The 27,551-nt window shown below is 35.5% G+C and overlaps 1 protein-coding gene across 19 annotated transcripts in view; it reads left to right on the forward strand.

Moving 5' to 3' along the window:
* RALYL (RALY RNA binding protein like) overlaps nucleotides 1-27,551 on the forward strand; it is a 737,315-nt gene that overhangs the window by 571,873 nt on the left and 137,891 nt on the right. For all 19 annotated transcript variants that reach the window (XM_038000334.2, XM_073018172.1, XM_073018179.1 and 16 more), the window contains one exon: nucleotides 21,618-21,693. In XM_038000334.2, the coding sequence (XP_037856262.1) occupies nucleotides 21,618-21,693 (76 nt within the window). The remainder of the gene's footprint in view (nucleotides 1-21,617; nucleotides 21,694-27,551) is intronic.

Raw genomic sequence — 27,551 nt, forward strand, 5'->3', positions numbered from 1 at the left:
CTTGCTGATGTGGGGAGGATAGGAAAGAAAGTGACTACAGTCACTGTCTTCGTACATACCTGCCCTTGGGAAACTGTTAGTCCTTTATTGGCCATATCACTGTGCTTTTCACCTATTTCCTGTGACTATGATAAGTATGGTGAAAACCATAAGCTTTGGCAGTTTGCATGAGATAATAAGCCTGCAGGTATATGGAATATAAGAGTTGAGACTTGGGAGCCTCTGCCTAGATTTCACAGGATGTATGGAAAAGCCTGGATGTCCAGGCAGAATACTGCTACAGGGCTGGAGCCCTCACGGAGAACCTGTACTAGTACAGTGCAAAGGGGCAATGTGGGGTTAGAGTTCCCACACTGAGTCCCCACTGAAGCACTGCTTAGTGGAGCAGTGAGATGAAGGCCACCATCCTCCAGCCCCCAGAATGGTAGATCCACTGGCAGCTTTCACTGTGTGCCTGGAAAACCCATAGGCACTCAATGCCAGCCCCTGAGAGCAGCCATGACCACAGGGGTAAAACTGTCCAAAGTCTTAGGAATCCACCCCTTGCATCAGTGTGCCCTGAATGTGGGACATGGAGTCAAAGGAGATTATTTTGGAGTTTTAAGATTAATAAATTCCCTTCTGGGTTTCAGAATTGCATGGGGCCTGTGACTTCTTTCTTTTGGCCAATTTCTCCCTTTTGGAATGGTAATGTTTACCAACTCCTGTAACTCCATTGTACTTTGAATATATCTAACTTGATCTTTATTTTACAGGCTCACAGGCAGAAGGGACTTGCCTTGTCTCAGATAAGACTTTCGACCTTGGACTTTTGAGTTAGTGCTAGAATGAGTTAAGACTTTGGGGCACTGTTGGCAAGGTATGATTGTATTTTGCAATGTGAGAAGGATGTGAGATTTCGGAGGGGCCTGGGCAGAATGATATGGTTTGGATTTGTGTCCCTGCCCAAATCTCATGTCAAAATGTAATTCCCAGTGTTAGAGATGGGGCCTGGTGGGCAGTGCCTGGATCATGGGGATGGCAGATTTCCTCCTTTGGTGCTATTCTCATAATAAAAGTTCTCATGAGATCTGATTGTTTAAAAATGTGTGGCACCTCTTCCCCACCCTTTCTCCTACTCCAGCCAGGTGAAGTGCTGGCTCCACTTTTGCCTTCTGCCATGATTGAAAGTTTCTTGAGGCCTCCCCAGAAGCATGCTAGCATCATGTTCCCTGTACAGCCTGTGGAACTGTGAGCTGATTAAACCTCTTTTCCTTATAAATTACCTAATCTGAGGAATTTCTTTATAACAATGTGAAAATGGACTAATATACCAGGTTGAACAATTTTTGGCAAGTCTATTGCTACCAATTAGAATTCTCCTTCATAGGTAACTCATACTAGTTGTAGGTGGACCTAGGAAGAATCTGTCTTCTATACCTCTCTGGAATTATGAATTCATACTGGTGATTCTTGTCCCTCTCTACTTAGACATTCCACTTTACCCTCTCCTCAGTTTCCTTTCTCTTCTCCAGGTAGCATCAGATAAGCCACATGATTAAGTATAAATGCAATGGTGAAACTGACTATCAGTCTTTCTTTCATGTTGAAATCCTCACACTTGAAGAGGGTTTTTCTAAGGATATCCTGTCCTTGGCAGGATGTTTACCAGTTGGGTACCATTCTTTCCTTTTTCAATGTAGAAATGAAAGAAGAAGACAGTTCACAACTATTGCATGCTCTCAAAAGGCAACTTTTCACATCCCAATACCTCCTCTTTTACCGAATAGGGACAGAGAGATGAGGAGGAAAGATTACTGATAGATGCTACCATCCAGTAGGTATTGTGGGGAGGTGGATGGCAATAAGAAAAAGAAGACCAGTAACCATTGAGTACTCATATGCCAGGTTCTCTTCTAAGTGTTTTATACATATTAATTCATTTAATTCCTCCCAAAGCACTATGAGATAGTACAAATTTCTTTTTGGTGGATGTGCTTAGGTAACTTGCACAAGTTTACAGTCTTACAAGAAGTGGAGCTAGAATTTGATCCAAGGCACTCCAGTTCTAATGCCTGGCTCCATGAGCAGCTATAGATGCTTAGGTGCTATGGAGGATTGAGGTGCAACTGTCAAGATTACTCAGGAAGAGAGCAGATGTGCAATTTGAAGTAGCTGTTGAAACATGGCAAACACAACATAGTATGATACTAGAGAGTGGGTAGATAAGAAAATAATGCTCGTGTGGCCCATCAGATAAAGAAGCAGTCATATCTCCTAAAAACAAGTGCTATGTCTCACAAACCAAGTAGCTGTCTTTTTGTATAGACATGGTGGGAAAATTGTTGTTAACCCCATATCAGTGTTGTCTGCCACAAATACACAAATGAATAACAAGTTGTCAACAGAAGCACCTTCTCAAGTCATCAAATAAAATGATGTATAGCAGGTACTTTAAATCTCCATAGTACCCTTTGTTTATATTTGCTATATCACTGTGCCCACATATTCAACAAACTCTATAACCGTAAATAAACTGGACTTCAGTCCTGTGACATCACATAAAATGTTTGAATATTTTCTAGACAGAATTGGCAAATTGTTTTTACTGAATGAATAGAATTTGCAACATAATCATGTTAGTATGTGTGTGAGTGCTGTATCTTTATAAAAGTGCCTTGTTAAGTGATAAGAAATCATCTGCCAATCTTATGTTTCTTAATATTTAATCGTATATTAAATATTTACACTAAGGTGATAATAGAATTATGTGACCACAGTAGAAATATAAGAGGATTCTAATTCTATAATATCATGCCTAAAATTGTAATCCACTTAGTTTAATCATTCTTCATTGCAAATGTTTTATAACTTGACAGATATTATTTAAAAAGGCAAAATATGGCATATTATAAAAAAAAATCCTCTTATCAAGTGTTCTTGGCATTTGACAATGCCATTAAGCTAAAAGTATTGAAGACAGAGTTTTAAATCATGTGAAGCTGTGGGTAAGCTGATCTTTTCCAAAAAGGTTTACAGAAAATGTGTTTTAGTTTATTGCCATGAACAAATGGAGACAACCTACATATTTTTGAATTTTTGAGATTAGTAATATATCTATAAAGTAGCAGTGTCATCCATTATCTGTACCAATGTACCATGGATTATATTACCCCTATGGCACCTATTTCTCACCCCCCCCCCAAAGAAAAACAATAAGAATATTTGAAATATGGAGTGATAAAATGCTTCAGACAATTTTCCAGATACCTAATTTCTAAGCAAAGAAGACAAAACACAAAGTAGAGCAAATAACAGAGGTTTGAGGTAAGAAGATATAAATTTCTTCATAGATGGCCATCAAAATGAACAGAAAGAGACTGCAGGATCAGTGCACCAAACTGCCAAGACAACTTCAGTAAATAGTTTAGAACACATAGCAGCCCCCACTCCATGCCTAACAATAATTAAATCCTAGTCACAAGCTGCTCCTACAATTGAAAAATGTTGATTTTGCTAGCTTTGAATTGTCATCTCTTTAAGAATAAATATTGATGACTTAGTGCCATTTTAGGTAGATATTTTAAGAACCCACTAGTAACATACACACCTATCTTCCCAACAGCCGGGCTGTTAACATAATAATTTATACAACATCACCTGCTGATCCTGGAGCCCCACTCTGAGGAGAGAAGTTATGCATAATTAATTATATTCATATTTTAATATTCATATTGCTGATTATGATTGCTTGTCATGATTTATTATCCAAACTTCATATGTGAGGCAAAAGCATTATAAAAGATATGTTTTAAAAGGTTGTTTTATTTTTTCATTAGCAGAACTAATTGATTTGTAGATGTACAGTTTTCTTTACATAATGGAAGCATATTTAGATTACTCTGTGAACAAAACCACAATTACTCTTCTCATTTTAAAAAGGTACAAAATTATTTGTCTTTTTTGCCAATTTCTTATTTGATTTAGAGACCATGAATGTGAGCACACCATTTTTATTTAAAATTCCCTGTCATGCTATAGCTTGCCTCTCTCTTAAACAGTGATAACATATGTATTGAAATACTAACAAGAAGAATTTGAATTAAAGAGGAAAAGAGCATCTGAAAAGAATTCCATATTTCTCCATGTAGAAATAAGGAACTAATCTGTTATTTCTTAATAGGAGTAAAATTTAGAGATATTTTTTGATAACTTATGAATATTAGATTATCTGCTATTAATTAAACTCAGGTCTGATATGATGCCTGAAACATCATATGCAGCAGTAGATGCCATGACAAAATGAAAGTACATCATCTCTATCTCCTGGAATTTCCTTGAGATTTAGATTCAAAAGGTAAAAACTAGTTCAGATTTCACAGAGAAAATAATAATGGAGAACAATTTATATACAAGTACAATTTTTCCTGTTACAACATTTAGGTACAGAAATTCATTCAAATTATTGGGGAAAAACTGCCAATGTGTAGTTTGTATATCTCTTATATTCATATATGGAGGAATTTGTTTATATACTAGTCAGTATTTAAGCTGAATTTGGGGAATTCTATTTTAGCTATGCAGGGGCGCTGAATATGATGTACTAATACTTCCATTTAAAAGAAGTTGTGAGTATTGAATTTGTAATCTAAATGTAAGTAGAATTAAAAAGAGGGATGGAGATGGAACTGGGCTACCTGCCATGTAATATAGGTTGGCTAGTACATATATTTGGTTAGACAAAACAAACGCAGAAAGGAGGTAAAAGATGCTTTATTGCAATAATCATATTCAATCCAAAAGTATCTTAGATTGAATCGTTATTTTCTTTCTTTAATGAATATATATGTTAGGTTAGAAGTCATTAAGCTTTAAAAATTTAGAGAATATTTCTGTATGGCAAAGTAAAAAACCTATTAATTAATCTGAGTTTCTGGCATGCTTTGTTCCATTAAGTATAGACTTCTAGGAAAAAGCAAAATATAAGAGAAGAAACAACAGAGAGAAAAACTAGAGGTTAATTGCCTTTGTTGATTTCCAAGTAGTTTTGACAGTTCTGATCCATTAAAATATGTGTAAAAATTGATGAATGTGTTCTTAGTAACAGTGTGTTTTAAGAAGACTTTTCTCAACACTGAGGTTTTATTCCATTTGGAATCTAAATAAAAGCTGATTAAAGGTATAGAAATGTCAGCTTCTGTAAGTGTGCATTCTTATGCAAAAAAATATTGGGTAGTTTTCTCATAGCTTTCCAATGGAGTTTGCACATTCACATCAGAGTTTATTTGGTGGAAAGGAGTAATACCTGATTAGTACTTTTTCTTTTTCTTGCTATTTTCCTTCTTTGGGTAGGTAAATAAAACCTTAGAGTAATTGCATGAGTTATCTGTTGCTACATAACAAGTTATCCCAAAATATCATAGCCAAAAACAACAAATATTTATTATTTCACTATTTCTGTGGGTCAGGAACGTTAGAGTAGTTTACCTGAAAGCTTTTGGTTTAGAGTCTCTCCTAAGGCTGCCATTAAGTTGTTGGTTGGGGCTACAGTCATGTAAAGGTTTAGGTGGGGGAGGATTATTCTAAGTTCACCTATGTGGTTGCTGGCAGGCCCTGGTTCTTTGCCCCATGGCCTTCCCACAGGGTGCCTGATGACATGACAACCAGCTCCCTCAGGTAGGGAGAGAAAACGAAGGGTAAACACAAGTGCACCCAAGATGAAAGACACAATCTTTTGATGAACTAATCTAGGAAGTGACATCACATTTTCTGTCATATTCAATTCATAAAAGAGAATCACTAAGTCCAATCCACACTTAAGTGGAAATAGTTAAGTTCTACTTCTTGAAGGAAGGCTATTGTATGAATTTTCTATTGCTGCTGCAACAAATTACCACAAATATAGTAACTTTAAAGACTCAAATTTAGTATCATACAGTTCTGTAGATCAGAAGTCCAATATAAAGGTATTAGTAGGGCTATATTCCTTTCTGAAGTCTCCAGGGAATAATTCATTTTCTTGTCTTTCCCAATTGCTCGCAGCCTCCTGTATTCCTTTGCTTTTGGCCCCTTGTTCCATATGCAAACCCAACAACGATGGGTTGAGTCTCATATCATGCCACTATGACCTCCTCTTCTTCCTTCCTCTTCCAAGTGTAAAGAGACTTCTGATTACATTTGAATGTACCCAGATTATCCAGGGAAATCTCCCTATTTTAAAGTCAATTTAATTTCCCTTTACTTTGTAATGTAACATATTTACATGTCCCAGAAATTAGAATGTTGACATCTTTGGGGGGCTGTTATTCTGTCTACTACAGTTGTCAAATAATTCGTGGATATATTTTTTAAACCTCCACAGTAATCAGTAACTGTTAAATAATGTACCTAGAATCATCCACCTGCTGAAATGCACACACTCAAGGTCCAGTCCTTTCAGAATATTTATTGAAGTCTAGTGAATCACTAACCCAGGTAACAAACTGCCTGCACTAGTTATTCAGTATTCAATAGGGATGAACATCAACACCTTTCTCTTGCTCAGTCATCTATGGTTGCCCAGATTAAGTAGGATAAAATTTCTACCCTAAAGTAGGAGAAAGTAATGGGGTTTAGTTTAAGAAATATATACGACTGGTGTCAGAAAGAATTTGTTACAATCTGAGTTTTACTAGAATACTGCCATGTGGCCTTAAGCAGTTTACTCATTTCTCTTGCCTAAGGTTTTCTTACTTATAAAATGAGGGAAATTATATTGATGTTGCACAGGTATTGTACAGATTCATTTATAATTCAGAAATTGATTTGATCTTCTTTGTTGTCCAAAATGTACTGTTTTATAAAATGACTGCTATTGATACTGTTACATATCTGTGATCTGATCTTTTTCTTCTAATTCTTGAGGTTACTGATAAACAATATCATTTTGAAAACACAGTCTAGACCCTCCACCAGTGATTTATATGTCTCAGCTCTTTGAGGCAGGTACCTATCCTAGACATCAAGACTCCTTTTTGAGGAATCACATATTGCCCCACTTGCCTATCTTATAGGCCATTCCTAGACACAATAATTATGCCAAAAGTCTTTTAATATTTTATTCATAAACAAGCCCCAAGCTAATTTATCCATGTACCCTTAGATATTCCTTTTCAAATTGAAACTTCTCATTGTTACTAACTATAAAATTAAAAATTATAAAATTGATTGTTATCTGTGAATGATACTGTAAATTTAGTTTAAAATTCAACATTGAAGATAAAATTAGATTTATTTTCCATGTTTATATGAATACAAATTTGGGTGGAACAGAGCATGGTGGTAAAAATAATGTTCTTTGTAGATTAGGAGACCTATAGAACAGAAATGTACTTGAAGTTGGTTATGTTATACAAATAATTTATTGTTGCATCCAAACAGCTGTGACATTCTACCAATTTAAGCAAGCTGAGATATGAGTATCACATTTTATACATATTTTATGTATACACAATCATGAAACAGAAATACAAAAATTTTGGTGATAATCTGATATTGAGATAAAAAAATATCAGCATATTTCCACAGAATCTGTCTCTTTACTACCTATCACAGTTGGGTTTTAGAAATGTTTACATTTACCATGTAAATTATTTACATTTTGGTTATGTTTTATTAGAAATTAGTTGGAAATCTCTAATCGAAATGTTAAGCAAAATTCAGATTTTTAAGTTTGTAAAGAATTTCAGTTATTAAATCTCATGAATGAAAAGACAAATTTGTTCTTATAAAAGCAAAGAAGGGAGTAAATAAACATTGAGAGATCTAAAGGAATACAAGATTTAATTTGAATGCCAATTATTAGGCTCTGAAATATCTCAGTTTGAAGGAAAAGGTTTTAATGGAGCTTCTATTTATAATTAGATAGTTATCTTCTGTACCAGAATAGAATTAAATTGAGAATGCCTGTAACTGCATGACATCTACATTTGCTGAGACATTCAGAATAAAATTAAAACATTTTTGACAGGTTTAATCATATAAAATATGTTAAAGAAAAGTACTCTGTGAATGGAGGTAAAAAGACCGCACTTATAAAAATATTGGGGCTAAAATATTTACATATTCCACTACAAAAATAGAATAGGGAATCTTTTCCATTTATCATAATTGGCTCTGAGCTTATTTTCCTCAGCACCTGTAAGAGGAAGTATTTTCTCAATTAAAAATGTAAAACTTACAAAGCAAAGTCATTGGAAAATAGTGAACAGTGTCAAAACTATTAATGAGAAAATGCAACTTTGAAGACCTTTAAAATTTTATGAAAAATTAGAAATAATACAGAAAAATTAATTTTACAGAAAAATATAAGTGACTAGGATATGATAGATAAGTCAAAAAACCTAAGCAAAATGTCTGGAAAATTATTCAGTTCATTTATATTTAATATTCAGATCGTCAACCTAAATTTGTTTTAATTACCCTTTAGCCTAAATATGTTTATTAAAAGAATTTATGGAACCTATAGAACCAGTGATAATTATATCATCTGATGAATTAATTAAAATTTTAAAATTACATAATTTTAATAATTTCAATGCTCCCTTTTACTCTAAAGTGACCACATAGATACTAAATTGCAAGATCATCCTAACTATAACCTTGTTCATGAGTCCACTTTTTACCTTCCACAGCAATGTTGAGTCACAGAAGCTCAGATAATACACTCATTAATTCATTGATTCACTCATTCCCATATTTAACAAACACTAAGCTCCATCTATGAGTCAAGTATTGTTCTAGGTTCATTGAATATATTTTTGAGCAAAACAAGCAAACACGGGAGGGGGTCCAGTAGTATACAACTTACTAATAAATTTTAAAATAGCATCGTGTTTTAGGAGTTATAAATCCTTTGGAAAACAAACATTCAAGAAGGGTAATGGGGCTTATGAGTGTAAAGAGTAGTAGGGAGATGACAGTTTGCAATATTAAATAGGTGGGAAGGTGACACGAGCAAAGATTTGGAGGAATTTAGGGAGTTAGCCATGCATTATCTATGGGGAGAGCAGGCCAGGGAAGAAGAAGCTGCTACAGGGAAGGGCAGTGACACACCAGGCATGTGTGAGATGCAGCAAATAGACCAGAATAGTTAGAGAGGAATAAAGGGGCAGTAGCAGGATATGAGACATGAAGGGCAAGAGAGGGAATGCAGTGGGATGGAAAGAGGAAAGATACAGATGGCGCACTTCCAAAATCCTCCAAACACTGTTGCTTACACAACAGCTAGAAGAATTTTTATTTCACTGGATGTTTTGTGTTCTTATTTTTGTATTAGCTTGGCTTTGTTATTAAATATCAGATATCCCATTTCTCTCCTGTCTTTGGTGAAGGATCTTAGATCTTTTGTAATTCCTTGATTCCTCGCTCTTTCAGGTATGCATTCTCAGTCAAAAGAGCTCTTTGAAGTTTTGCTTCCTTATAGAATTCTTAAGAATCACATTTAATTCAATGGCTTTTTACTTTATATATGCTCCTAGAGACTTTATGAAAAGAATCTTTTTGAAAATAAAATTACTAAATATTTGGGAATTTCTCAACAAATTATATAGGCCTTGCCATAAGCAATGGATTTTTTAAATAAAAAAGTCAGCTTTATCTACAGAATATGATATTTGGAGTGAGAGCTGAACTCAGGGTCCTGGCATCACTAATTATTTGCTGCATTACCTTATGTGAATAAGACTTTCTGACCTTCAATATCTATAAATGGGAATCAATAATGAGACCCACACCACAAGTTCATTGTCAGATTTTTCTAAATGTGTGTGAAAATTTGCTCAACTATGAAATGATGTACAAATGTTACCAACCATTATTATCATCAGTGCATTAATATAGCATTATTCCATTCTAAAGCTTAGAGAAGCATTTTTCAAATGTCTTTCCTGAAAGCTTTATTCTTCTGCTCAGAATTCCTAGTATTCTCTTTTCAAAACATCTTAAAACAATAAAGTATTTAAGATATAATTGAAGGAAAGGATTTAAGTTAAATGTGTTATATTCTAGGGTTGTATACTTCTCTCCACATGAAACACATTTGGCTTCCTAACATTAGCTCTGCCGTTCATTATAGTTATGAATTATAAAATACCTCATACAGTAGCCTTGATTTTTTAAATGTGGAATACAAAGTCGTCACAAAAAGGACCTAAGAAAATTAAGTCCATATATACGTGTATGAAAAGAGAGAAGTGAGAAAAGTGAGGGACCAAAGAAAAGAAATACCAAAATCTTGGGGTCTCCTTTGCTTCAACTGAGGTAAAACCTCAGAGTTCTCAAGGACACTGATGATCCCAACTTTCTGTTGGTTGAATTTTACCAACAGAATATTATTTAAGGAATGTTTTGTCCTCAGGTATGAAACTAAATAAACTCTTGGGATGCAATGAAATTAATAGTGCTAAGTCTGTTCACTAATCATGAATATGTAGCTGAGTTTTTTCACCATGTGATTTTTAGTCTTGATTATCATAACAGTTGTATTCACTGTTGATGTCAATTATCACTGAGTATATGTCAAACTGTTAAGCAAAGTTCTAAACATATTCAGGAGGCTACTGGTGAACACTTGTCTGGATTTTGTTCTATTCATTGGATTTCTATAGGCTTTATCTCTTAATGAAATATGCCTCCTTCATTTTTAACTTTTGTAGGAGAAAGATGTTCATGGAATATAGAAAACACTTTTTCAGAAAACTTATTCAAGATAACAGAAGACACAAAATAATTTTTTTTAATCCAAATTATAAGCTTTAGGAATTAAGAAAATACAAACTTGTTAAATAACTGCATTATCATTTGGTGTTTGCTTTGTATCCTGTATGAAATGTGCTTGTGTGCTCAGCTAAAATGTTTAGACTAGACATAGATGAAGCATGCACCAAAGTCACAAGGATTCATCAAGTTTCATGGCCACTTATGTGTCAAGGCAAATCAAAGGTGTTTTGACAATTAGCTAATAGAACAAACAAACAAAAGAACAGGGACAGATCTCTATGACTCAACTGATAGAGCGGAGGCATTTGCCGAGTTTCCTGGTAGATGTGGTTCCATAAAACGTCCAACATTAGAATCCGTGTCTCAGGAAGAAACCACCTCATATACCAAGAACGAACCCTGATGATGTTCTCACTGATAGTTCTCAGTGTGCTGCCATGTTCCCAAAGTGTGAAGGCTACATCTTTATTATGATGCTTATTACATTTTCTATAGTTAGAGGTAGGTTTGCCTTTCTCTGTAATATCCTTGAGTGCACAAAAACGTTCATGTTTGTTTACCCCATCTTTAGCCTGGTACCGGTCATGCGTTGTATGTTCAAATAATTATTTGATCGATGAAAATGAATACTCCCTGACATTTTAATTTTCTTCGTAATATAACCTTTGAATGATATACAATAAATATAGAAGGGCATTCAATATATATGTACTTTTTTTTTTCACTTCAATTTCTGTTAGGGAGAAAAAAGTCTGAATCTAAATAACTCACATACAATGATCAAGCTTACCAAATAACTAGTAAGAAGTTCAAGTTTCCACTTTGATTTGCCCTTGCAGACACAGTCTGGGAGCATGGAGAATTTTCTGGTAACAAATGGGAATCTGGCCAACCAGTGATCTCTACATTAGCATTCTAATAACCAGAGGCCAACGTGCCATAGTGCTGTGTCAGAACTAATTTATGAAACTAGGTCCAAAGGCTCATTAAAGTGGTCACAATTCAGTGACTGCCCAGTAAAATTAGACTACAGTTTCATTCTTATAACACTGAATATTTTAACATACTATTAAGGACATACTTCAAGTGTTAAAACTAGCTTTGATTCTGTGAAGAGAAAAACAACATTAGAAAGCTATTTACTTTTGTAGAAAATTGGCTCCAATCTCAGATTTTTTGGCTCCAAATGCTTCAAATGTTCATAGTTTAGAGCCCAGGGTGGGCTGTACTTGCATTTGCAAGTCTGGTACATTTGTGGGGGGTTTTTTGTTTTGTTTTGTTTTGTTTCCTCAGAGTAAAAGTAGCTCTTGTAAACCACAGGGCTGTGAACCCACCTGGCCAGGAAATTGCAGGCAGCACAGTTGGGAGTTGAATTTTCTTCTCTGCTGCCAGACAGATCTCCCTACAGCACTCTTTAATCATTCATCCTCCCCCGTGATGCCAGAGCTCCTGGGACGCAGAGTGCATTGCTTTACAGGCTGCTTTCCACAGCCAAACTGGGTTTGAGTGGCATAGAAAGTGCGACATTCAAAATCTTGTGAAGAACAAGGAGAGGTATTGGGGAAAGTTCTAGACTGGGAGTCTGGTGCAGCTGCAGTTCAATCTACTGTTAACTCTCAGACAGTCCTGTCTGCTGCTAGGGCAGGGTATCACCTCTTTTGCCAGTACAATGCTTGGCGCATGGGTTTTGCTCAATAGGAAAGGTGGTTATAGTGAACTGAACTAACAGTACAGATAGGAAAGCCATTTAATTTCTCAGTATCTCAAACACCTATATATATGAAGTGGGAAGAATGGCTCTTGCTGTGCTTATTTCACAGAGTTGTTCTGAGGATCTCAAGTAATAATAACTACCAAAACACTTTTTGGTGGTATGGTGCTTATACTTGGGTAATGTATGGTTATGTCCATTCACTTGTCAAACATAACAGACTGTTTTGTCTCCTGAATTTTTAGTCAATGGAACAGCAGTGTATTCCTAAATCTTCTAAATGTGAACAATAAAAGATTCGGAATGGCTTTTCCTGGCAGTCTGCATGCCATGACGGAATTATTTAGACTTCTATTTAAACCTGGGTGAGGAAGAAAAAAAGAAAAAAAAAAAAAACTCAAAGAATAAAGATTTGTCTTTTAACTAATTATTTCAGAAAAATGTTTCTTTTAGACTTTTCCACATTTAGAAGATACTATTGATAGTTTGGATGTCCTATTATATTATAAATTAGATATCATTTCCATATCAAAGTTAAATATCTCTGAAAAGTGACAGAGGCAGCAGGGACTGCTAGTGGTAGAGTAAGTTCCAAGTATCAGTTTATTGTAGCAGTGTAAATTATACTTAACTTAAAAGACTACATTAACTTTTAAAATGAGGGTACTCCAAGTTGAATCCATGGCAAATAAATAAATATACAATATTTTGCTAAATATGTCAGGGTATCTCATAAAGCAGTATCCTGGAGGAGCTCTGATTTGATGGATGCTAATAGATTTATTATCCAAAATATCCTAAATTCATGTATATGTAAGAACATTTGAGTTAAATACAAGTGAGTCTTTTTTTGCAGTTTTATTTGTTAAGTGTAAATAGCCAAGAAAAGGATATAATGTAACATTTTTTACTAACAGTTTTACTGTGATACATTTGTTTCACAATACCTAATAATATCTCCCGGCCGGGCACGGTGGCTCACGCCTGTAATCCCACCACTTTGGGAGGCCAAGGTGGGTGGATCACGAGGTCAGGAGATCAAGACCATCCTGGCTAACATGGTGAAACCCCATCTCTACTGGAAAAAAAAAAAAATACAAAAAATTAGCCAGGTGTGGTGGCACACGCCTGTAGTCCCAGCTACTCGGGAGGCAGTGGCAGAAGAATCGCTTGAACCCGGGAGGCAGAGGTTGCAGTGAGCTGAGATTACACCACTGCACTCCAGCCTGGGTGACAGAGCAAGACTGTCTCAAAAAAAGAAAGAAAAAGAAAAACTCCCAAAACATTGTTCTGATAAACAACACTTTAGAAAATGTGTTGGCAAAATATGTTTGGTTAGACTCACTGGAGCCCAAACAAAGTTATCCCTTTTGGTCTGTATAAATTTAATTAACAATAGACTTACTGAGTATCTATTGCCTAAACAACAATGTGCGGGGTGCTGAAGGTCATAAGAAGTTGAATGAAATTATGACTGCCCTTTAGAAGTCCAAAGTCAAAGGGCACCCATACTCAGTGTCATGGAGATGGTGTAATAAAGTAGGTGCGAGGAGGGAGAGTCACATCTATGTGGGTGCAGAATTGAAAGTATCTTCCCAAGATTCAAAAACATGAAATATTAGAAAGCCATTGCGATCATCTGTAATAGTATGCTTACAAAATAAACATATTTACGTGGCTGGTTAGTATTTTGGTGGATGACACTACGGAATAGCATCTGTCTCCATTTGCTTCATCTCATTTGCCTCAAGTTAGAATAGTTTCAGCTCGTTGACTTTTTTCAGTTCCATAACTTTATAGTTATTTCTGTCATGGTATCATGGTATTGCTTATTCAGTTTTAAAATAAAGAAGAAACGAAAATTGGCTAAATTTTTGAGAGCAGTTAATACATTTTTAATTCACTTACTGTGAAAAAGATAGAGTTAGTAGTCCAACAGGATATTTTTCAATTGTTTGAACCTGAGGTTTAATATCAGAAGGATAATTTTGGAGCAAATTTTACTTTTTTATACATTTTTCATGCTAACTTGAAATATTGAAACTTCAGAATAGAGATGGGTCTATTCTCTGTTTACAGAGAATCATGGCAAAATGCAAATGGCCCTTCTCCCTTCAAGTGGGGGCGTGCCAGGCATCAACTAGCTACAGGTAGAGTTCTCTTAACCTGTGGCTAGGTCTCTTCTGCTTTATCCCCATGGCTGGAATGGAGTGAGGGTAGCTAGGTCCTCCACACAGATGTGGTGTGTAGTGCACCCAAACATAAATAAGCCTTATCAAAAGAATTCATTTAAATGGTGCCTGTTTGGTTTTATCAGTCCTCACTCAGAAGAATATAATTCTAATAGCCAGATAACAAGGTGGACCAGCCTACTATATAGGCGTCTGTAAAGGTACTTCTGCACAATGACTACAGATTTAACTAGGCTTTTTGAAATATGCCAAAAGCATTTATTGGGAGTGGTTAAACCCACATCATTTCTTGAAAACAATTTAAGAGCTCTGAACATTGATATTTTGTATAAATCTGTTTGTAAATCCAGAAAACAAATAAATAACATCTTACTTTTTGTATCTCAATGTTTTACTACAAAGCCCGTAGCTTACGAGAGTGAAGAAAATGGAACCTTGGTCATTCTTCCATTTACTCTACTTTATGAGTAACTTACACAGTGCCAGGATAATCAGGGAACGAAAGCTCAGGAGGCCTCTCTGTGTTTGGTGACCACAGAGTTACTGCTAGGATGCCATACTGTGTGTCTGGTCCCTTCAAGGCCAACAGCTCTTGAGGCCTGAGAACCTAAACCTTGGCTTCCAAGAAAGCTGGATTGTCCTGAATACCCAGTTAGATCTTGTATTTATAAAAGTTCAATACAAAGGGACTGCTCGTTCATTTGAATCTTGGCAAAGCTTATGTTCAGTATGATTACCTGAGTTCTTTGCCCACTGTACCCTCCTCCATGGAATACTTTCTGCCCCTTTCACCCTTCTGTCTACTAAAACCAGGTTTTAGATGATAAACAATATAGCACTGCAAAATATGTAAATATGCATACAGATATCCTTCACTTAGGACGGGGCTACATCCCAATAAACCCTTGGCAAGTTCAAAACACTATAAATTGAAAATGCATGGCCGACTAGGTGCTATGGCTCACTTCCACTGCCCAGTAAAGCGAGAGAAGTATAGTTTCTGCAGAATACAAATTGCTTTCCTACCTTTTAAAAACTCAAAAATCGTTAAGTCAAACTGTCATACCTCGGTGACCATCTGTATTTAAACATAAATTTCCATACATCCAAAAGAAAATTCTGCATTTGCACATGCTTCATTGTATACAAGTGACAAAGTATTTTCTTCAGCATTTTTAATACCTTTGAAAGGAGGTTAATGTGTGGAAATACTGAGTTTAACAACATTTCATGAAAGGTTTTTCATCATATGAATATGCTGTCAAGCTCCTAAGTGTGTTTTCAGAATCACTGACAGTATATTATTTTAAAAAACAAGATAATATTTTGTCAATAGACTTAAGTCTCAAGCTTTTCATTGATGAGAATAATTTTACATGTTAATTTTATGTCATTAAGTCTAAGCTAGAAATATATAAAAGATGTCTGTTGATATTTTCTTGGGCGTGTGCCTTCTACCATCATTATAGAGCTTAAAAACCTTGTAGAAATCTCTTTTTATTTTACATGCTTTTTTTGTTACAACTGTGTCACATCTAAAACATTCAGACAGTCTTAATCTTGACTGTGCCTTATTCCAAGTCATACAAGAGTCACTGTCTTCATGATTGATTCTTAGGTCTTTCGTCTACTCAGTACCCTAAATTATATCCCACTCAGATCAGGTTTGAAGCTCTAATTGGGGTTTCTAATGATCTTCTCACACCCAATAATCCACCCACAACATGTTCTCTTATCTTAAATATACCAGCTCACAATCTGCTAAAACCACTTGTTCACTAAAACCTAATGTCTCTAGCCCAGCATGGTGGCTCATGCCTCTGTAATCCCAGCACTTTGGGAGGCCGAGGCGGGTGGATCACTTGAGGTCAGGAGTTGGAGACCAGCCTGGCCAACATGGTGAAACCCCATCTCTGCTAAAAATGCAAAAATTAGTCGAGCAGGGTGACAGGTGCCTGCAATTCCAGCTACTTGGGAGGCTGAGGCAGGAGAATCACTTGAACCCAGGAGGCGGAAGTTGCAGTGAACCATGGGCAACAGAGTGAGACTCCGTCTCAGAGGGGAAAAAAAAAAACAACTATTTTCTCTGATGTGAATACTTATCAACACATAATTTACAATTTTCATTCTTATTAAATTCTTTATTAGTTATAAATTACATACAGAATAAAATAAGTAAGTTATGAGGAATAATGCTATAATTTAAAGCCATGCTCTTACCACCCAATTTAGAAATAGAAATAGTACCTTGCTATTAACTTGAATGTCTTCTGAGTGTCATTTCCAAGTCCCACACTTTTTCTACCCTTTAGAGGTAACTTTCATCCTGAATTCCTTGTTTATCTCTGCCTTCTTTTTTAAGAAAATTTTTTATTTCCATAGGTTTTGGGGAACTGGTGGTATCTGGTTACATAAGTTCTTTAGTGGTAATTTGTGAGAATTTGATGCACCCATGACCCGAGCAGTATACACTAAACCCAGTTTGTAGTCTTGTACCCTTCACCCCCTCCCACCTTTTCCTCCAAGTCCCCAAAGTCCATTGTATCATTGTTATGCCTTCGCATCCCCGTAGCTTAGCTCCCACTTGTGAGTGAGAGCATACGATGTTTGGTTTTCTATTCCTGAGTTGCTTTACTTAGAATTACAGCCTCCAGTTCCATCCAGATTGCTGCAAAATAATTTGTCCCATTTTATGCCTGAGTAGTATTCCATATATATAGTATATTCTGAGTATATAGTGTATATATATGTGTGTGTGTGTGTTTGTGTATACACACACACATCACAATTTCTTTATCCACTTGTTGACTGATGGGCCTTTGGACTCGTTCCATATTTTTGCAATTGTGAATTGTGCTGCTATAAATATGCATGTGCTGTTATAAATATGCATCTTTTTCAAATAATGACTGCAATTGTGAATTGTGCTGCTATAAATATTAATCGTGCTGCTATAAATATGCATCTTTTTCAAATAATGACTTCTTTTCCTCTGGGTAGATGCCCAGTAGTGGGGTTGCTGGATCAAATGGTAGTTCAATTTTTAGTTCCTTATGGAATCTTCTGTAGTAGTTATACTAGTTTACATTCCCCCAGCAGTGTAGAAGTGTTCCCTTTTTACCACAGTCATGCTAACATCTATTATTTTTTAATTTTTTTATTATGGCCATTCTTGTGGGGGTAAGGTAGTATCGCACTGTGGTTTTGATTTGCATTTCCCTGATTATTAGTGATGTTGAGCATTTTTTCAAATGTTTGTTGGCCATTTGTATATCTTCTTTTGAGAATTGTTTATTCATATGCTTAGCCCACTTTTTTATGTGATTATTTGGTTTTTTCTTGCTAATTTGTTTGAGTCCTTTGTAGATTCTGGACTTTAGTCCTTTGTCAGATGTATAAATTGTGAAGATTTTCTCCCACTCTATGGGTTGTCTGTTCACTCTGCTGGCTGTTTTGTTTGCTGTGTAGAAGCTTTTCTTTTCTAGTTTTATCCCATGTATTTTTATTTTTATACAATATATCATTCAATTTTGCAATTTAATTTACATAAAAGAATTCATACTGTCAGTATTTTTCCAGGGCATTATTTTTGTTCAGTGTTAGGTTTCTGAGGTTATCAATGTATCAATATTTCCTTTGGCTCTAATTCATTTTCTCTCTCTCTCTCTGTCATTTCCCTACTGTTGTATAGTATTCCTTTAGGTAGATATGCTACCATTTGTTTATCCTATTAAAAATACAATGGATATTTGTGTTTTTTTCCAGGAATCTTTTCAATTCCAATGTACTACAGTGAACACACTTGTGTATATCATATGGTACACATGTGTAAAAGATTTAAGTGTGTACTTCCTGGATCACAGAGTTTGAACATTTTAAGTTTATTAGAAACTGCTGAATTATTTTTCAAAATAGTTTTTACCAATATACATTTATATCTGCATTCTACACACATTCTAGTTGCTCAGAAATGCCAACATTTGATATTACCAGGCTTTGTAAACTGTAAATTCAATGGGTTTTATTTGTATCTCATGGTGTTTTAATTTGCATTTCCCACAACTATGAGGTTAAGCATTTTTTCATGTGTTTATTCACCATTCATGTTTTCTCTTGTGTAAAGTGCCTTTACTAGGTTTTTGATTAATTTTCTATTTGGTGTTTTGACTCTCTTTCCTATGATATGCCTGAGTTTCTTACATATTCTAGAAACAAATCCTTTGTCAAGTTTATGGTCCTTTTCACTATCTTTATGTGGCTTTTGATAACCAAAAATTCTTAATTTTAATGAAGCAAAATTTATCAATTTTATATATTAAGGTTAGTGATTTTTTATGTCTGGTTTAAGATTATCCTCCCATACTCTTAGCTCAAAAATATATTCTATTTTATTGCTTCCTAAACATTTTATATTTTTTCCTTTCATATTTAGGCAACAGTAATTGATTGTTTTTGGTATGGTGTAAGTAGATATTCAATTTCATATTTGTTCATGTGGATCATTCCAGCATTATTGATTTAAGAATCAGTTTTTCCCTCACTGATCTGCTGTGTCGGCTCCATGTGTTTATATATGTCAACTGTATGCATGTACAGTTTTGTCATATATACATGTGTGTATTTCATGTTCATTGGCCCCTTTCCTATCTTTGTACCAATGCTACAGCCTTAAGTACCACAGATTTAAAATAAATATTGATAGGGCAACTTTGTCAACTTCATACCTTTTTTCCAAGTGTATCATGGCTATGTTTGGCCTTTGTTCTATTCTATAAATTCAGAATCAGCTTCTCAAGCTTCAGGCATATACATACAAAATACTGGGGATTTTATTGGAATTACATGGAATCCATAATTATCTTGAAGAGAACTGACATATTTATTGTATTGAGTCTACTAATTTTTCTGTTTATGTAAGGTTACTGTAAAATTTTTCAATACAGTTTTATATTTCCATTAAGGTCTTTCAAGTGTTGTGATAGATTTACACCTTAGTACTTTGTCTTTTATAATATATAAATAATACACTTGACTATATTTTAAACATATGATTGTTGTATAGAGATATAGAATTGAATTTTGTATACTGGCTTTGCATTCAATAAACTTATTAAACTCTCTTATTAATTGTAATCATCTGCAGACACCTTACAATTTTTTTATATGAACCCACGTATCATCAGCAATTAATGACAGTTTTATTTCTTCTCTCTCATTTCTAAAATTGATTTCCTGTCTTACTGCACTGACTAGGACATCTAGTATAATATTATATACAGTTTAATATACCGGGTGTCCTTTTAAATTATCTGATCTTAAAGCAAATGTGCCCAGTGTCTCACTATTAGGTATAATGTTTAATATAGATTTTTGTAGATCTTCTTTGTTAAGAAAGGAAATATTCTTCTCTTCCTAGTTGCTAAGGATTTTGTCACATATTTGTCACTTATGTTGAATCAGATGATTATATTTCTCATATTTTTTAACCTGGGCATAGTGACCTGTCCCTGCTGAACCACAAGGAGGTGAAAACTAAAACTTGCATTCTGGCTGCAGCAAATATCTTTAAGGAACAAGCCAGGTGCAGTGTTCTTTTTCCGTTTGATTTCCTGTTTCCACTCAGGTGTGAGATGTTCTTCAAAATCCCTTACTTTCTTGCTAGTTTTATGTTGCATTCTTTAAAAGGATACATTTATATTTTATCCAGAATTTTTGGTTGTTTTCAGTGGTGGATAGCTCATTGTATTTAGTCCACTGTGCAAGAAATAGAAGTTTTCCCTTTCTTTTTTGTCAAAATAATATCCGTCATTTCTTGAAGCACATCTCCTTTAGATTTCCCTTTCTATCATCATTTGGAAATTTTAACTTTATCCAATCTAGTTATTTATATTACTTTCCAAACCTTCTCCTCCCAACTTTCCAATTTCTTAACAGTTTTACATATTTCCTTAAGATTGAGGTTGGTCAATTGTATGCATAGACTGTTTTGTCACATACTTAAACCTCTTTTTGTCTATCTCAGAGACAATAATATTTTCAGTTTATGAAGGCAAAGTATGTGCTCTCTTCTCCTTTTGACCACCTTGGAATTCAATAACTCCATATTCCAGTTGCTGAGTGCATTTTGTTGTTCCTTTAGTAAACCTGGTATGATTGATGATCAAATCCTTCTAGCTTCCTTTTCTATATAAATGGAAAATATATCATGAGAAATTTAATAAGTCCTCCTATGGACAGAACTCTATTTCATACAAATGTTTATGCATACAAAAAAATTCTTAGAGAAAAATGAAAATCAGAGGGATATTTCATTCTCTTTTTGTTTCATGAAGCATTTCTGGCCAATCACACTGGCTCACGCCTGTAATCCCAACTCTTTGGGAGACTAAGGCAGGAGAATTGCCTGAGGCCCGAAGTTTGAGACAGCCTGGGCCTCCTAGTCAGACCTCATCTCTACAGAATATTTTAAAAATTAGCCAGGCATAGTGGCACATGCCTGTAGTCCTAGCTATTTCAGAGGCAGAGAAAGGAGGATTGTTTGAGACCAGGAGTTCAAGGTTACAGTGGGCAATGATTGCACCACTGCACTCCAGGCTGGGCGACAGAGCAAGACCCTGTCTGTTAGGGAAAAAAGAAAAGCATTATTGCTTCTCCTCACTTTGCTCAACATTTTGATTGTTTATAGTACTCATTGTTTTCTAATATGGTATATAGTTTTTATTTATTATGTTTGTTTCTATCTTCCCCCAGTAAAATGTAAGTTCCACAAGGGCAGAGATATAATCTGTTTTGTGCACGACATATCCCAAACAGTGCCTGACACAGAGTAAATGCTCAATAAATATATGTTGAATGAATCAATGGTGTACAATATTTGCATGAATAAATAGTAAAAAGAAAAATAAAAATCCATGATTTACTTTTCTCAAATGGTTTTATATTTTCTTAATCAGTACTGTTTTATTTTATGCTTTCAGATATCAACATGGCAGGAGAGCCCAAACCATACAGACCAAAACCTGGAAACAAGAGGCCCCTTTCTGCACTTTACAGGTAAGTAGATAAGCACTGTTTTAATCTATGTATTTCTGAAATTTTCTTGCAGCTTTATAAGGCAATATAACTTGTAAGGCATCCACTATTTTAAATAATAATCCTTATGGGAATAAAGTTCAACAAATGTTGTTGGTCAACATATAAATATATCTTGCTGCATTGGCAAGGATCTCAGATGCCTAACCTTCTCATATCTGCCTATACAACCCTTCTATAAGATACTTATCTAATAAAAATCACTAATAACTCTCCCTGACAAGTGGGTGGAAAGGTCAATGTTGGTTGACTTTTTTTTTCTTCTTCTTCTTTGAGATGGAGTCTCTCTCTGTTGCCCAGGCTGGAGTGCAGTGGCACAATCTCAGCTCATTGCAACTTCTGCCTCAAAGGTTCAAGCTATTCTCCTGCCTTAGCTTCCCGGGAAGCTGGGATTGCAGGCGCCCACCATCACAGCCAGCTATCATCATTATTATTTTTTTAGTAGAGACAGGGTTTTACCATGTTGGCCAGGTTGATTTCGAACTTCTGACCTCAGGTGATCTGCCTGCCTCGGCCTCCCAAAGTGCTGGGATTACAGGCATGAGCCACCACGCCCGGCCCTTGGTTGACTATTAACTGCATACCATATTCTATAGCTATTTTATATATGTTGTTTAATTTAATTTTCACAAGGCTCTTGCAGCGTAGATATTCCTGTTCTCATAATGCAGCTCAGGAACCTGAGATGCAGTTTCTTAGTGATTTTTCTCAAGGTCACACAGCTGGTTAACAATGTCACCAATACTCAGACTCATGCCCTCTGTACCTTAAATTCTTTCCACTCAGTCAGCCTTGTTTATTACAAAGTACATGTTTCTCTCATGCCCATTTTTCCCAGACAACAAATATAGTCCTTCTCTTCTGCAGAGAGACAGATCCAATTCCTTTAACCTTTCCTGAAGTGCTTGGGTCTGAGTCACTTAACACTCTGGTCTTTCCCTTCTGCATGACCCAATTTGTCAGTGTCTATATATCTATACTGAGAATCCAGGTGGAGAGTATAGACTAGACTTAGCACCTTTGTTGTTCTGTACATACTTCTATTATGTTAAGTAGACTTGAGTTGACTTGGGGAAGAGTACAGGAGTAAACTTATATAACTTTCAGTTCTTTAAAAACAGCAACTTCTGAAAAGAAATTATGTTCTGCTGTTAAACCACATGTCCCACTTCATGTACTTTTGCCATTAGTTTTTGTACTGTAAGTGCTGACTTTGTGTCTATCGCAGTTAAATTCTCTTTTGTTAGATATAGCCAATTGTTCCAGGCTATTGAGATCTCCTATCATCCAATTTATTTGGTTTTCTCCCAGATACATATCAACAGTCCATCAGCATCCACATCTGAAGAGTTAACATAGAAGTGTTGAGCAAGGCTTCCTTTTTCTCTGATATCATTTGGATAGAGAATTAAGTTGTATGTGTTAAAATTGATTATTTTCTGATTTAGTGTAGTGAGAAGAGAGCTCAAATATAGCCTGGAGCACTTTCCTTGTTTTTGTCCTTTGAAAACTAGCATATCTTCTTTTCAGCCATTTATAGCCTCATTTTCTGAACTCTAAGATGAGGGTCAGAACTAGATCACTTCTAAGGTCCTAGTCATCCCTAGTACCCCAGGGCTCTCCACTGTATGCTATTCAGAGATTTTTAAAGCTATACTGAAAAATACATCATAATTTCTCTTATTTTGGTTGATTTAGTTTTAATAAAACATTTTCTTAAAGATGGAAAGCAATAGAATATAACAAATATTGATAGTGGATCATGGGGTAATATTAACATTAAAGAGCAGAGATGATGTTATCAACAAGAAGCAAATGACACATTCTGTACCTTGTTTGAGGTAAAGGAGACGATTTATAAAACTAAGAAATGCAAATTACATTATCAGATTCATTTGTAAATATATACATTAGAGCTGCAGCTAATGCAGAACATTTGAAAAGTCATATTTTCAATTACTGTTAAAACAAGCTGCCAATGGCTTTTTTTCTCATCAAAGAGTTGCTACTGTCTGTGCAATGATGTTAATTTTCATATTTTCTCTTTTCTTGGATTGTTTTGATTTTCTTATGAGAATGGAAGCTCATGACAAGAATAAATGTCATTTTAACTATTATTTCTGTATTACTGTTATGTTTAATTGTGTTCAGAAGAATTAGAAGCAGAATTTCATTTAAACATGCTATACTGTATACAAGCCACATTAGTGAGAAAGTGCTTATTTATCATCCTTTTATCTGTTTATACAAATTAAGGCTGTGGTACACTGAAATTGCAAATCAGTAACAAAGGAAATGCAAGAACGTGAATGTATAGCTGAGGAAGCCCTTTTATACACATTTTCTCATTCTCACGTAAGCTTTAAAAAATTACCTTAATTTTATGTGGATAAACTATGTTTTCATAGTCATTATTCATCTGTTCATCAGATAACTCTACAAAATTGGTAGTATATACTATGCTGTATAAATGAGAAACCTGAGTTTCCAAAATGATAAAGGTTTGTTCAAGACGAGATCACAGGACTACGAAATGAGCCCTGGTTTTCAGCCTTCATGTGTAGTATTCTTACCACTAGATTACAGCTCCCTGTATTTAGTCACTTGCTACCATCTAAACAACACAGATAGGGAAAGTAGAGATTTTCTGAGTTTCAAACCAATCATCAATACTATTACTGTCCATGAATACCATGCCAGCAGGTGGCAGAGGAAATACTATACAATAAACACTACATAAGAAAAACAGAGATACCACCTATTTGTGTGATCATAGGTCACTGGTTTTAAGCTTCAAGTATTCAAGTAAGTTCTTCTTGTAACTTAATAGTTGTATAATTTTCCTGATACGATAAAGTTGCATAAATGGGGTAAAAGCACTTAGTTCAATGTAGAGAATATGGTGGCAGTTTGGAAAAGGAATGGTTTCTGCTTTCCTGTTCTTTGCATCTCTGAGTCTGGTTTTTTTGTTTGTTTGTTTGTTTTTGTTTTTTTTTTGTTTTGTTTTTTGTTTTGGTGGTGGTGTTGTTTGCTCATTTTTGAGATGGATTCTCGATCAGTCTCCCAGGCCGGAGTGCAGTGTCGTGATTTTGGCTCACTGCAAGCTCCGCCTTCCAGGTTCACACCATTCTCCTTCTTCAGCCTACTGAGTATCTGGGACTACAGGCGCCCACCACCACACCTGGCTAATCGTTTGTATTTTTAGTAGAGACAGCATTTGACCATGTTAGCCAGGATGGTCTCGATCTCCTGACCTCGTGATCCTCCCACCTCGGCCTCCCAAAGCACTGGGATTACAGGCATGAGCCACCACACCTGGCTTCTGAGTCTGTTTTCTTATCTGTAAAATGCAAGAGGGGGAATCATTTCATTTGTTCATTCATTCATTAATTTATACAAGATATATTTATTATGTATTTACTCTAGTCTAGGGACTGTAATAGTGCTTTTCTTAGGAAACTAGCATAGAAAATGGCAAGAGCAGGGTGAAGAGAAGAGAGAGCATAACGTAATGAAAGTAAGTTATTTGTATGAAGGTCGTCTCTGATTTACCTTCCTGCTCTAAACTGCTATGTCTCTATAACTATTCTATTTGAACCACCAAGTGAACTGCCACCAGACTTTCTTCTTCACATACATCCACTTTATCTCCATTACCAATCACGAAGTGGTGTTCACATGAAATATCCACTGAGGCATAACTTTGATTTGTTTCTTCTTTTAATAGGATTTTCAACTCAGCCAAGCACCCTTCAATAAGGCCTTATTATGTGCTAAGTAAACATGGTATACATAGAAAATAAAAGAGTGAGACTACAAAAAGCTTACAGTCTTATGCATGAGTTAGATGCACAGATGAATAAAGACAACTGAGAAGTATACATACACTTCTATAAGAGAATAAATGAGGAAGTTACTGATTCTGCCTAGGGGTAAGGGAGGAAAAACATCTGGAAAGTTAAAGGAAGAAGACAACACTTGAGCTGGCTTTTGAAGGAAAAAAGAGCGGGAAGGGCATCTCATAGTAGGAGCTAGTATAGCCTACTTGGTGGGGAATGGAAAACTGGGACATTATGGTGCCCAGGCTGTGAATATATCCATATATCAGGTTAAGGAGAGCTGACTTTTATTCTGTAGGCAACAAGGAACCACTTAAACATGGTGACTGATTGGAAATGGGGTGTGAGGAGAGTGAGAGTCACACATATGTCCGAGGTTTTCTAGTTCAGGCTATTGAGGGAATGATCACATGAGCAGAATAGAAGAAATAGGAAACACATGATAAGCAGTGGCAGGCTCAAGTGTAAGGTCGAGGTAAGGGAGCAAAAAGGAATTATTTCAGTCTTGGACATGAATTCATAAAGACAGACAATTCATTAAAATAGCACTTGCAATAAAAATGTCTCCCATTAGAGTCTATTTGTAAATGAAACATAATTAATCATTTGTGAACATTTCATAAATATTGGACCTGGTCCTAATGGTGAATAGCTAATCCATTCTCTAGGGAAAACATTGTAACTTTTAATAAATTGCTGCTTCAAATATGTTATGTACATTACACAGTATCTGTGGCACTCTAAAATAATAATTCTCTCCCAGGATGTGAGTTTTCCAGCATGCCAACTTTCAATTAATGCTCAATAATTGCTAAATGAGAATAATTGTATGATGGTTTTGCTTCTATTTGTAAAGTAGACAGACCTTTCCTCCTTGATGGAAAGCTAACAAAAAATATCAGAGAACAAAGACACTATTTATCAGAGCCGAACAAGAATGGATTTTTATTCACCCAGAGGTGACTCCCTCCTACTTGCAGGGAACTCAGCTCAGTAAGACATGTAGTATATATAGTTTCATCCCGTTGATTCTGTAAAAATCAATCATCTGGTACCATTGCCAAATATCACTTTTGGCTATCATACAAATGCCTCTTGTAGCAACCTTCCCATCCCACCCAGATGACCATGAGAATCAAGACTCTCACAAGTCATTTCAAGAGTCTTTAAGATTGTCACAAGATAACCTACAGTTATCACCACCATTTTAAGATCATCACAATTGGTGGTGGTCACCATGAATGTGGGTTATATTACAGTAACTCCAATGATAAAAAAAAAACTTTCAGAGCACAGACCAAGTAAGGTGACTGCAGCAAAGTATCTCTGGTGATTCATTCACCACTGGACCTACGTGAGTTTTGTTTTCATCCTTCATGGTGGCTCTAGCACATCATGGGAAAAGGGATGCTGAAATCACCTAAAATGTCCCCCAGAACCTTGAAAGTAGAAATGAAAGTAATGGAGGCTAATTTCAGCTAATGCTAAATAGCAAAAATCAATATGAAGGAAAAATATCCTGGTCATTTTCACTTCATTGACTTGTACTGTTTGCTGAGAAATGTTTACCAATTAGCTATTGATCATTTTATTCATTTTCTGTCTCCTTTTATAACATCAAGGATAATACACATTCCCTTTCAGAAGTTTAATATTTCCATTATCATTATCTCCCTTTGCACTGGCAAAAGTTTCCTTCCATTTCACCTACCCAGCCAGATGGGTCCACTCAAACTACAGTGTGAGGAGGAGAGGGAAATGTTTTCTCCCCCTCCCCATATTAATACATCCTGTCCTTCTGAAACTGACACAAACCCGAACACTGACCTGCCTCCCCGGTTTACTTTGAATGTATGTTATTGCTTAGGTCTACATAGCAGTTGCAGTCTTTTTCTGCTCAGGATCCTATCTTTCCTATGCAACCAAATTATTGATGTATGGTTATCAAGATCCACAAGAGAAAATACCAAAAAGAGTGTA

Source organism: Chlorocebus sabaeus, chromosome 8 (assembly GCF_047675955.1).
Source record: "Chlorocebus sabaeus isolate Y175 chromosome 8, mChlSab1.0.hap1, whole genome shotgun sequence".
NCBI lineage: Eukaryota > Metazoa > Chordata > Mammalia > Primates > Cercopithecidae > Chlorocebus > Chlorocebus sabaeus.